We start from the raw sequence: 12,946 nt of genomic DNA, 5'->3' as shown, positions 1-12,946 counted from the left end.
AGGCAAAGGTGGAAAAATCAGGACAACTGTATTAGCATAATCAGTAAAATAAAATTTTAAAAAATAAAGTCTACACACAGTGGCCCACCCTCAGTCCCTGGCTCTTCTGTCCTGTGCACTGAGGCCAAGTTATCCCCAGGGCTGGGAATTCCTTCTGGGCTGTGCCCCGCTTTACCCTTCACCCCAGTCCTGTCTGTTATTTTTGAAGATTGTTTTGGCTGTTTTGGGTCTTTTGTATGTCCATATTAACTTTATGATAAGCTTCTCTGTTTCTCTGCAAAAAGCAGCTTGTGTTCTGATAGGGATTGTTTTGAATGTGTAGTTAGATTTGATTCATATTGCCATTTTAACATTCAAGTCTTCCAGTCTGTTAATATGGGATGTCTTTCTGTTTATTTATGTCTTCTTTAATTTCTTTACAATGTTTTATAGTAGTTGTATTTTTTTTACCATAAAATTTAGTGGCTATCTTCAAATCATTTTCGCAAAAACTCGTGAGTGATCATAAAGGTGATTTTTTTCCTAGAGCTTAGCAGTCTGCGACTCCCTGTGATGTTGACAGTGTCTCTTGATCTCACTACTCGTTCCCTTTCTGCTTTACCACCAATGTGCAGCTGACTCTGTTAGTTTGCTTAATGCATTCTCCACCTCTCCAAGGTAATGTCTTTATAACTCTATAAGTGGTGTTCTATAGAAACCAAGTGACCATCCATGGTCAAAGGTACACATTTTCTCTGTCTAGAATTTCATGATGTATAGTTTGTCCCTGAAACTTTTATTAGTCTTGCAGTCAGGAAGCCTGTTTAACACTACAATTTCTAATGTTATTTGAACACAAAACACTTTTTTATAACCCACCTATTAAATCCTGTAAATCATGGTCTACCACTTTTAGGAAAATTTCAGAGTCTAGGGAATTCTTAGGTAAATCTAGACCTGACTATCCAACTAAAATAGTTCTACAATTCTTTCCTCTGTCTTCCCAAAAGAAGATTACTTTCTTCTAGTCTTCCCAAAATACCCCCCAAAGGGGAAAAATACCCCTACCTCACATCTTGTTTTTCATCTACCTCAGCAGCCTCATTTCTTACTATTCTTGATGGGAATCTCTTCCTTAAATAAGCATGTTTGTTACACTTGCTGACTGTATTCTTCATGTGAGTTTTCTTAGGTTATAAGCAGGACATCATTGACTCTTTAGTGATTATGATAACTAAAATACTATCACCCTGGAGCCTACAGCACATAGTTTGTTCATGTTCTTCTTATACCTTTGCTCACGCCTGACCATTTCCTAAAATTCCATTTTCTTTGTTAATCCCCCTGAATCCCAAACTTTAGAATTATATTAGGAACTCAAGTTATTTCTTCCACTCATTTAAAAAGTAGATTTTCTTCTAGGCAGTGTATGGGTTGGGGGGAACTTACGGGAATAGAAGTGAGGAAGAGCTGTGAATGGGCGCTGGAAAAGAAGGTGCACTATAGTCATTCAGAAAGGGAAGTCAGACCTGACACTCAGTACACCAGCTGCATGGGCAAGCCCCTCTTTTAAGCAGTTAGTTTCATCCTTTGGGACAATTTTGAGTCCACACAATGGTGAGCTGTGCCATCCAGCCCAGGCACTTGCCTCTCTGGAAGGTTTTCTATATTGAAGTGCTTACTTCATCAGCTGAGGGGGAAAAAAAGTGTTTTAGGAAAGTTCTAAAATGTTCTGAAGTTCTAAGTATTTTCTTCATTAAATTCTGAGAACTTCTTAATTTCTAAAAGCAATAAACCACTTTCTGTGGATTAAAAAAAAAAAAGCTCTCAAACATTAATCCCAAATCATTTTGGGGCTTTCGATATTTGGAGGTCCCTATTATCCTTTAGTTATGGAATCTTATCTTCCGTGTTTGGCTTTCCAAGAGGTATAACAACCTAGAACCTTCTGATTAAATACATATTCTGAATCCTTGAACAAAACTCCTATTCTCAATCTTTTTCTTGAGTGGATTGAATAATTTAGAAGGAAGCCTCATGTATCCATTTATTTCTCTGTCTTAAAGTTTACAGCAAGTGTTTATTTTTTTTCCACCACTGAGAATTCGTCTTATTTTTTTCTTCCATAGCCAAAATGTTTTGAAAGATCGTCTACTAAAAAACTGAATTTATTAAATACTTTAACATTTTTATCATCCATAAGAGGCCTGTCAACATTTGTGTTCTTTGAGCACAATTTGAAAACCATCAATGTGCTGGAAAGAGCATGGATTTTGGAGGGTGGACAGGACTGTATTAAAAGCCTAGCTTTGCCAATTAGTAGTGGTGTAATGCAGGGCAAGTTATTTATGGGTATTTCCAGTCTCTTCATCTTAAAAATAGGGATAATGATCTTAACTTTGAAGAGTTGATAGGAAGATTAGTGAATATGGATGCTTCTGGTATAATCCTGGGCACACATTATTACCACATGTTAAAATTACCTATATTCTGTGAAGTCCATTTTAATAGCTGTGACTATATGCTGATGTCAGGCCCCCAAAAAATGCTTTTTAAACCTTTGTAAATGGTAGTATTTGAGGACCCTTATTATAAGTTGCATCAGGTGGTCTAGGAAGTATGTTGTGCAGAGGAATGTGGAGAAGGAAGGGAATGGTCATGATTGCTTCAACCTATTGTTATATGTAAATACAAACATTTTTGTTTTATTCTTTCTTACGGAAAGACAATTTTATTTACTGGTTAACTAGCCTTATTACAGTAGCGAATATATGCTTTCAGAGCTCTGTAATAAGAATGTAGAATCCAGTGTTTGACCTGAAGATGTGTTATCTTAACTCTGTAGTGTACTGTACTATTTGAAGATTTTTCCTACTTTAAAATGGAAACAGGAATCTGGGAAAGATGATGATGAAAAACTAAATTGTCTGAAATAAAATTGCTTGTACAAATCTTTTTGTCTTTGCCTTTCAGTCCACAAGAATTGGAATGTCAGTGAATGCTATTCGCAAGCAGAGTAGCGATGAAGAAGTTACATCTTTAGCAAAGTCTCTCATCAAATCCTGGAAAAAGTTATTAGGTATAATTGATCTACACACACACACGCACGCACCCATGCACGATGTTCTAGTTTATTAAAACATTTGGCAGTTTCATTTTTTTACTTTATGACTATATGTATACTGAAATCAGTGCCTTAAAATATGGGTGAGGGGGTGTTAGTTTGATCTCTTTGAGGGTTTTGTTTTTTTTGAACTAGTCAGGTTTAACTTCATTATCTTTTAGTACTTATAACTAGAATGCCTCTTTAAGTAAGAAGAAAATTTCTTCCCCAAGGGAAGGTTGTCATACTTAAAAAAATTTTGCCATATTTGTTTTGTCATATTCTCTCCTGTCTTTTTCTCTATGTGTAGGTATTCACACACAAATTATTTTTTGAACCATTGGAGACTATGTTGCAACGTTACCTTTTAATACTTAGGTGTCTGTTTCCTTGGAATAAGTTTCTTATGTAATCACATACTGGAAATTCAGGAAATTTAACATGGGTACAGCACTTTAACCTGCAGGGAATGTCCCATTTTTTGGTCAGTTGTCCCAGTAATGTCCTTTATAGCTTTTTGTTTCTCTTCCAGAACAAGATCAAGTCTAGAATCACATATCTAGTTTTCTAATCTGGAATAGTTCTTAAGCTTTTTTATGTCTTTTATGACATTGACATTACAAAGAATATAAGCACCTTACACCCTTTGTTTTTAATACATGTTCCTTATTTGGAGTTTATCTGCTATTTTCTCATGATTAGATCACAGCTGGAATACTACCTAAGTGTGTTGTGTCCTTCTCAGAGTTTCAGATCCAGAGGCATTAATGCTGTTGATTTTGATAACCCAGTCAGGGTTTACTATGTATTGTTTATTATTATTCCTCTTGTATCTAATAGGCATTCTGTAGGAGATAACTTTAAGATCCTGAAATTATCTTGTTCCTCATCAGACCTCCTTCCCCTTCTTCCCAGTTTGTATCCACTGATGCTTTCCTAAAGCACTTTTTATAGTGACAAGTAGAAGAGTGATTTCTAACTCTTCCACTTCTTTAACATTTATAAATCATCATTCTGCTATAAGAAAGGACTTTCCCTTTACCTCCCAGTTATTTATTATTAATGTGGATACATATGTTTCTATTCTATATAATGAATTATAATTCATTATTCGTATTTATTTTGGTATTTACATTGTCTAGATTTGACCAAACTGGATCCTTTGTTCCTTTGGCAAGGTCCCTTCAATTTTTTATTTTTTTTTTTAATTCTCATGTTCTGGTACCACAAAATGTATTGGGTTCATCCATCTTCCTTGCCCCAGCCTTGGAATTAGCCATTTCTCTCATCAGTTACTGGCCTTGAATGGAAGAGAAAATAGAAAAAGAGAACCTTTTAAAATTTCAAAAGCAACAATAGTAATAACAAAAAACCTAGTATAACGACTTCATAACTAGGAACTAAAAATCATAAAGCCTATAAGATTTAACTGTCTAGTCTTAAGATAACTAAAAGTAATATGTGATCCAGTATTGGATTCTGGACCAGAAAGAAACATTGCTGTAAAGATCATTATTGGGATAAGTGGCAGAATTTATATCAGATAGGTAGGCAAGTAAACAATACTGTATCATTTTTAAATTTACTTATTATTTATTGTGGTTATATAAATGAATTTCTTTATCCGTAGGGAACGCACAGTAAACTATTTGTGGGTAAAGGAATATGACATCTTATACTTATTTTCAAATGGTTCAAAAGAAATGTGTGTGCACACCAAGGGGTGTGTGTGGACATAGAACACCCACATGTGTATATAAGGGGGAATGAATGAATGAGGAAGGAAGTGTGCCAAAACATGAGCAATTGGGGAATAAAGCTCTTGTACTCTTGTAACATTTGTGCAGTTTCTACCAAATGATGGAGTTTATTTGGCATTGCTGACTGATCATTCATTGTGACAAATACCCAAATATATATGCTAATAGAATAGCTAGCATAAATTTTACTTGTTGAAAACTTAGGATTTTAGTTTTTTTTGTTTTGTAAATAGCCTGATAACATGCAGTGGTCCCCCCCCCTTTTTTTTTTAAATGTTAACAACTTGTGGATTTCATAACTTTTTAGATGGTCCATCAACTGATAAAGATCCAGAAGAAAAGAAAAAAGATACTGCAATTACATCACAGAATAGCCCTGAAGCTCGAGAAGAAAGGTATTTTGCTCTGTGGGAATTCATTTATGATTAAAGGCATAGTTGACTGTTACCTCCTCCTTGGTCATATGATCCCATATCTGTTTTCTAATCAAATAAATTAGCCAAGTATTCTAAGGTTTCTTACAAAATTTTCTTGAAATTTAAAAGAGAATTAGAAGACACTGCATAACTAGAATATATTATTTACTTTGTACCCAACAAGTTTAATCGAATGGAATCTGTGGGATAACACTACTAGAATTAACAGTGAAGGTACTGATAAGGGATTCAAATGGTTTCATTCTCTATTTACCAATTTCTGATATATGTATATTTGGCCCTGGGTCTAATTTTCCTTTTTATATTTTTATTTCACTCCCCATTTAGCTATTTGTCATAAGAACTGAAAATGTGAAGTTCAGTATTGAAAGCTTCAAATTATTTCTCAGCTCTTACTACATTTACTCTTCCCTATCACAGATAATGAGCTGTGTAATATCTAACACATTGACATAAAAGGTGATATGCTTCAGATTAAAAACAGTTCCTCTGTTCTGGGAAGCCTATAGTTCAACACTTGACATTGATTTGGGGCGATAGTTGTCAAAGTGTCGACCCTGGAAAAGCAGAGACCCTGGCAACTTGTTAACAAAGCAAATTCTTGGGCTTTAACCTGGAACTACTGAATTAGGAATTCTGGTAGTGGGGCCTAGAGATATGTCTTTAATAAACCCTTCAAGTGATTCTGATGCACTCAAGTTTTAAGCTACATTTTTAACTTCATTCATTTTCTCAAAATTGATCATGTACTCCTTGTTTTTTTAATAACCAAAAAAATCCCATATACTATTTTACATATCAGTACTAACTAAACTTGATGATAAAAGAGGTAAGCTAAAGGTAGGGGTAAGCATCAGTTGTTAATAAAATTTGTTCAGTTTTTCTAAATGTTTTAAGATAATTTAGGCTTTCAGGAAATTGTAAGAATAGTACAGAGGACTCCCAGCTGTCCCAATATTTAGATGCATATCTCTCTCACACACACACACACACACGAACTGGTGTTATTGTAAATCAAATAAATAGTTTGCTAACTACTTCAATGTGTATTTTCTAAAATCAAGAACATTTTCTTATGTACAACCACAGTAAAGCTATCAATATGCAAAAATTAACCATTTTCTAATTCACAGACTTTATTCATATTAGACAATTGTTTCAATGTCTTTTAATGCAAGTGATAAATTTTTTTCTGAAATAATCAAGATCACACTTTGCATTTAGTTATCCTATCTCTTTAGTTTATCTGGAGTAATTCTCCGTGTGTCATTGCCTTTTATGATATTTATATTTTTGATTTATTAATTTTTTAACACATGCTTCCAGCTGTCTTAATTTGATGACATTGAGTCACTGATTTAATGCATTAAATGTAAAATACAGTGTATAGACAGTATATTAAATAGATATTGAAGGGGGAATAGGTCCTTAGTATATTTTTTATCAGTTTCATGTAGTTGAAATTTAGGGATAGAACTTATTTACAAAAGGAAAAGTTTCTGTGTATGAAGTCTGATAAAGTTGGTATTACACACACACACACACACACACACACACACACACACTCTCTCTCTCTCTCTCTCTCTCTCTCTCGAAAATTTTAAGATTGGAGAAATAAGTCTGACATATCATCTAAAGGAAGATAGAAAGGTGTATCTAAGTGACTTGTAACTTCAGAGGTTTTACACTTTGGGTGTAAGAATTCAAGGGGCAAGTAATGTGGATAAATGCTTAGAAAGGAATCACCAGGATGTAAAAAGCAGACCAACAATAGCCAAGTTAGTGACAAGAACGCTTATCTACCTGGGAAGACTTCTCTTTACTAAAATTTTAACTTTTTAATCTGTACATAATCATTTTTTTTTAAATGTAAAGCATCACTGTCTCACTTATTTAAGCCAGAAAAATTGATTTTAGAGAATGATAGTAATGGTATTACTTTGAGTTTTCCCTTCTTTTTGGTGTGTTGTGTATATGTGTGTTTTAGTAGCTCCAGTGGAAACGTAAGCAGCAGAAAGGATGAGACAAATGCTCGAGATACTTACGTGTCATGTTTTCCTCGGGCACCAAGCACTTCTGATTCTGTACGGTTAAAGTGTAGGGAGATGCTTGCTGCAGCTCTTCGAACAGGAGGTAAGTGTAGTATATGTCTTTTCAGTGCCCAGTTCTTTGATCATCACCACCGCCAATGCCATGTGCACCTTCATATTTCTCTTTTACCAGTGGCAGCCCATGGATACCTGTCTAGTTCAGGGGGTAGGTGTTAATATGGGTTACTGAAGGAAGAGAGGTATAGGCATCCTGGGGCCTTTTGTAACTTTAAAATTCCAAGAAATTGATTCCTTGTAGTAAATGGATGTTTCCTGATTCATAGTAATTTTAACTTTTCCACAAAATTTCCCCTCCACATTTAGTCTGCAAACTAATTATCCCCGCCCATAGACAGTTAACAACACTGTGTTTGGGTCCTATTGTTAAATGTTACTAGGAAATATATTGTCTAAGTTTTGCATTCATAATTTCATTTTCAACTTTTTTAAAAATGGGAATTTTTGAAAAAAGATCTTGATTTATATATGGAAGCTCTAATTTAGTTTGAGATACTCGTTTTTATTATCTAAAAATTTGGCTTTAAAGTGTCACAAGAGTATTTACTCATCATCTTAAAGAAATTTTTTCTATTATACTGAACCATAGTTAATATGCCTTACTTTTCTCCTTATTCTGCCCTTTCTGTTTTGAGTCCTTAACTATCTTTTATGTATTTTTTCTTTTTTCTTCCTAGTTTCTTTTTATTTCTTCTTTTCTTTTGAATGTTTGTATAAGGAGTCATCTGAGTATGTCTCTATATATGCTTGGCAGATGAAATGAACGGTTTCTTTTCATTGAAGCCTGAGTCACAGGAGACAAGAGGGTTCTTTCTATAACTTTCTACTCTCTGTGGAGCCAGCCAAACTTTATGGAGTTGTGAAATGGGGAATTGCCTTATAGATCACATACTTTTCTACTCCTGAGGGATAAGGAAGCACTGTGGACATTAGGTGAATCCAGAAGGGGAGTCTAGTGTGTAGTAAAGATACCAGAAAGTAAACTAAAAGTGTTCTTTAAAGAAGGCAAATGGGGTTGAAGAAATACATATTGATTTTTTTTAAATATGTTACTTATTCTTGATAATTTTCTGTGTCCATGTTTAGATGATTACATCGCTATTGGAGCTGACGAGGAAGAATTAGGATCTCAAATTGAGGAAGATATCCTTTGTGTTTATATGCATAATTGTTTTAAGTAATCTGCTAGATTAACTATAAATTTTTCTCCCTATAGAGATTTTTTAATTTGTATTTTATTTGTCCTCTTCATTTTCCATCTTGATTGTGTTGTTTTGATGGGAAAAGAGAAGGCCATCCATGTCATTTTTATTCTTTTTGTTTTCCTTTCATTCAAAAGTAAAGCACATAGTGTTGATAGCATTTTTATTTTTCTGTTATGCAAATAAAAATGTAGCATCTCAATTGAGGTTGTGCCAAGAGGCATGGAAAACATATACTAGTAAGTGTGAAGTAGGCTTTCACATTTGGGGGGAACTCAGCAGCATACACAATCCCTTGAGGGGGGCACAAAACGAAGGGCTCTGGGAGAGGGGCTTAACATGTAGGTATAGGGAGCAGGGAATGTCTAGGTGACAGCGTGATGGTGGAACTATCCTGGCTGAGGACATAGCCTTGTTAGAGAGGGACCTCCTCAAGGATTCGGTCTCTGCTCTGGACTATTCTTTTGAGAAGAATCAGCTGAGCTAGCTTTTTGTTGAGCTGGGAGAAGAAATGAACCTTCAGGGCCACCATGATGATCTCTTCTCATTTGGTCCCCAAGAGAACTGTATAGTACTTGAGACTTTTAGGAGCCTTGGTAGAATTCAGATTTGTGCAAGTTAAAGCTTGTAGAAGTTCAATCTCTTTTTCAAAAATTTTGTAAGATTGAGTACCTGAGTTTCTTTTTGAAACCCTTATAATTTGTGTGTCCCTGGCATTAAACATTAAGAAGAAAGCATTGCTCATTCATAGCCTAAAAGTGTAATCACTATTATTTGTCAATTACAGATCAGAGAATATGGTAGAAGGAGAATCTTGTTGTTAATATAAATTTGAAACAGTTTTCGTGAACTTTTTAGACATTTCAGGAATTCTTATTTTGGCAGAAGAGGGAGAGGGAAAAATCATCTTACCTGTATAATTTAACCTTTTTTCCTTAGTGGTCTATACCTATATATCAAGAAATAAGGAATACAGATATGAAATACAAAAATAGAGTACGAAGTAGAATATCAAATCTTAAGGATGCAAAGAATCCAAATTTAAGGAAAAATGTACTGTGTGGGAATATCCCTCCTGACTTGTTTGCTAGAATGACAGCAGAGGTGAGTATATCTGAATATTAGTTTCCATGATGTGATTCCATGTTGTCAAGTGTAAAGTCTGTTTAAATCATAAGGTACTATATGACTACTGCATATATAATAAATCCTTATTAACTGTCCTGATGTGTTTGAATATACAGTATTCTAGACAAATACTGTACTTAAGAAGATTGAATCTCTTGGCATCAATACTTAGCCCTTTCCACAACTACAGTGATTTTTGCATTAAATCATTGTCTGAAGACAAAAGTGTTTTAACTTATTTTGGATTCACGTAGAATTGAGTTGATTTATAATTGCAAACAGACTTTGAAATCTCTAAGCTTTTTCTGTGGTTAGAACCTGCAAAATTGGTCACATCTTATTAACTGTTCCTTAAGTTTATATAGAGAATGATGGGAAAAATGAAATTCATAGCTGACTATTTATAGACATAGTTGTTCATAGATAATAGCTGTAGTGTGTCTGCACTCTTACCATTTTCTTAAACATGAAAGAGAGTGAATTCTTCTTTTCTATAGCTCATAAAAAGTATTTTTAAAATTCATTATATAAAAAACTCAAAGTAATTTCAAACTTTCACAAAGTAGAGTGCGGAGAGTAATGAAATTCCATATTATCTATCATCCAGGCTTCAGGTATTTTCAAGAATTTGTACTGTTTCATCTATCCCTCTTTCCTTTTTCCTTCTTTTTTCCTGAATTGTTTTCAGGCAAACCTCAGACACTTTTTTTTTTACCTCTACATACTTGAGAGGTATTTTTGTAAAAATACAGTATTTTTCTCACATAAAGGTCTTCAACACTTCCAGCAAAGCTGTTGTTAATTTTGTATTATTATCTCATTAAATATTAGATAATTTCTAATATTATTCTTTCATATCCTTTTTTCCTGGTTGTACATTTATTTTGTGTCAGGATCCAGAGTCTCCATACTACCTTTAGCTCAATCTTTTAAGAATTTTTTTTGTGTGTGTGTGTGTGTGCATATCTGATGCAATGTCTTCTCCTACTCTGCCCTTGCTTTTTTCTTCATGGCATCGACCTGTTGAAGAAACCAGCTTATTTCTTCTGTATTCCACAATATGAATTGTCTCTTTTTTGTCCTAAGGTTATTTAACTTTTCTGTCCCATTTTCTGTTAACCAGAAGCTAGTTCTGTAGGCTTGACTACACATACAAGTTGAGCTTTTTTCCTGCTTAAACATTTCATAAATGGTGTTTTTTATTTCATAATGTATCACGTCAGGAGACACATAATGTCTCACTCTGTTCTTAGTATTCTGAGATTCATCAGTGAGGTTGTGTATTGACAGTCTGTTTACTTCATTGTAAAGTTCTTTTTTGCCCTTTCATCTAATGTGTTGTTTATCCATTGATGATCCTTCCCTGAATTGGTGGCTTTATTAGGAACTGCAAAACAGTGATTTCTAAAATTATGTCATACCTTTCACATTTATTAGCTTGATTCCTCTGATAAAGAAGCACTTTCCCATATAATCTTGGGCATTACTCTGTTGGTTTTGTTAGGAAAACCAGGGTGAATGTGTAATTTTTTCCCCTTTAGTTAACAGTTATTAGAATGAGGCATTGGTGCCTAGTAACTGCCACTGGGGGCTTTTGTTGCTGTTTTGCATGTGTCTGTATGCTTCCTTTTTTTAAGTATCATGCTTTTACCCAGTGAGGATTGGTTCTTTACAGTAATTTCTTTGGGTGGCTGAAGATATTATCTTATCTTTGACCAGTGGGAACAAGTTTACTTTTGCTCCTCTGTCCATTTGACTTGAAAGTCTTTTGTAGCTTCCTTGCTTCCTGGCACAAAAAATGATCCTGGCTTGTCCTGTGCATTTCTTGACTCAAAACTGGAACCAGACATTTCTCCAAAGGTCCCTGTTTCCTTTTTGGGAAGGGTAGCAGTACATCACAATCTGGACTGCTCATTGCTACAGCATTACATTGTTTATAGGCCTTTAAGCACTAATTAATGCAATTTTCATATACAAAGTATTTGAAGAAATTTTCAAAGGAAGCAAACCCTAATGAGTCCTTTGAAAAAAAATATTTTTTCACTTTTAAAACCTTAAAAGTTGATTTTAGTTCTGTTATTATTAATTGAGCATAAAAAGCAATACGAAGAAGACAATTATAACTATTATGCCACCTTCCTAATAGGAAATGGCTAGTGATGAGCTCAAAGAGATGCGGAAAAACTTGACCAAAGAAGCCATTAGAGAGCATCAGATGGCCAAGACGGGTGGAACCCAGACAGACTTATTCACATGTGGCAAATGTAAAAAGAAGAATTGTACTTACACACAGGTTCGTGATTGTTTATGGAATCTTATTTTCATATTAAGAATGTTGTAATTTCTGTTTCTGTAGTAAAGATGATTACCAGTATATTTTGATATTTTTCAAGAAGGAATGTGATCTCTGAAGTGGAAGAATGCTTTCTTAATACTATCAGATTCCGATTAATTGTAAATAGGTTATGTTTATACTTTCAAGGACTTGTTACTATGAAAGCTCTATCAATTAAGTAAAGTTTAAAATATTACACAATTTAGAGTGGCCATTTTCTTTTCTAAGAGTTAATAAGCAAGCTGTCATTGTAAGTATATACCAGTGACAGCTAAACAAGCTGTCATTCTTTTTATTTGGTAGCCTCTTATAATTTAAGGGAAGTTCTTTGTTCTTCCTCACGTAGAGTGTGGGTACTTTTAGCTTACCTGGTTTCCAGATATTTTTTTCCTTTTAGCAACATGTATGATGACTTTTATATTCACATATGACATGACTAGACTTTTTTGTTCTTTAACAGCTGAAAAGAGCCATGTTACAGTTATTTTAGTTATATGTGCATATGTGAAAATGATGTTTTATCACTGTCATTAATTCCATTTACCAAAAAGGTTTTGGTGCTGTATCTGTAATATGCTAAATCAGAATTTCACCTAAAGGAATAACCTACTGTTGTATTTCAGGTTACTAGAAATATTTAGGGAACTGAATTTTCTGCTTCACAGAAACTAAGCACTTAAAAAAATAATATTACTTAATTTTGTATAAGTTGTAGGAAGGAACCTTTGCTTTTTTTATTATAGAAAAGTACTATATTCTTGAGGTTAAGAATTCAAAAAGTATAAAAGATTATGGGTGGAAATCCCACCGCCCCACACACACTTTTGCTTGCAGCCACCTGGTTCTCCCCTCCCTAGAGGTAAATCAGGATTATTAATTGGTTTTGTGGCTTTC

The 12,946-nt window shown here is 34.2% G+C and overlaps 1 protein-coding gene across 2 annotated transcripts in view; it reads left to right on the top strand.

Moving 5' to 3' along the window:
• Nucleotides 1-12,946, top strand: part of TCEA1 (transcription elongation factor A1) — a 40,871-nt gene that overhangs the window by 18,541 nt on the left and 9,384 nt on the right. Inside the window, exons 3-8 of one of the 2 annotated variants that reach the window (XM_054595604.1) lie at nucleotides 2,953-3,058; nucleotides 5,150-5,237; nucleotides 7,270-7,412; nucleotides 8,474-8,530; nucleotides 9,539-9,693; nucleotides 11,864-12,010. In XM_054595604.1, coding sequence (XP_054451579.1) covers nucleotides 2,953-3,058; nucleotides 5,150-5,237; nucleotides 7,270-7,412; nucleotides 8,474-8,530; nucleotides 9,539-9,693; nucleotides 11,864-12,010 — 696 coding nt within the window. Of the gene's footprint in view, nucleotides 1-2,952; nucleotides 3,059-5,149; nucleotides 5,238-7,266; nucleotides 7,413-8,473; nucleotides 8,531-9,538; nucleotides 9,694-11,863; nucleotides 12,011-12,946 lie in introns of both variants that reach the window. The other variant, XM_054595603.1, reaches the window with a different exon arrangement.

This window comes from Pteronotus mesoamericanus, unplaced genomic scaffold (assembly GCF_021234165.1).
Source record: "Pteronotus mesoamericanus isolate MK-2021 breed Mesoamerican mustached bat unplaced genomic scaffold, CSHL_Meso_final scaffold_54, whole genome shotgun sequence".
NCBI lineage: Eukaryota > Metazoa > Chordata > Mammalia > Chiroptera > Mormoopidae > Pteronotus > Pteronotus mesoamericanus.
This window is presented reverse-complemented; position numbering and strand designations above follow the sequence as displayed.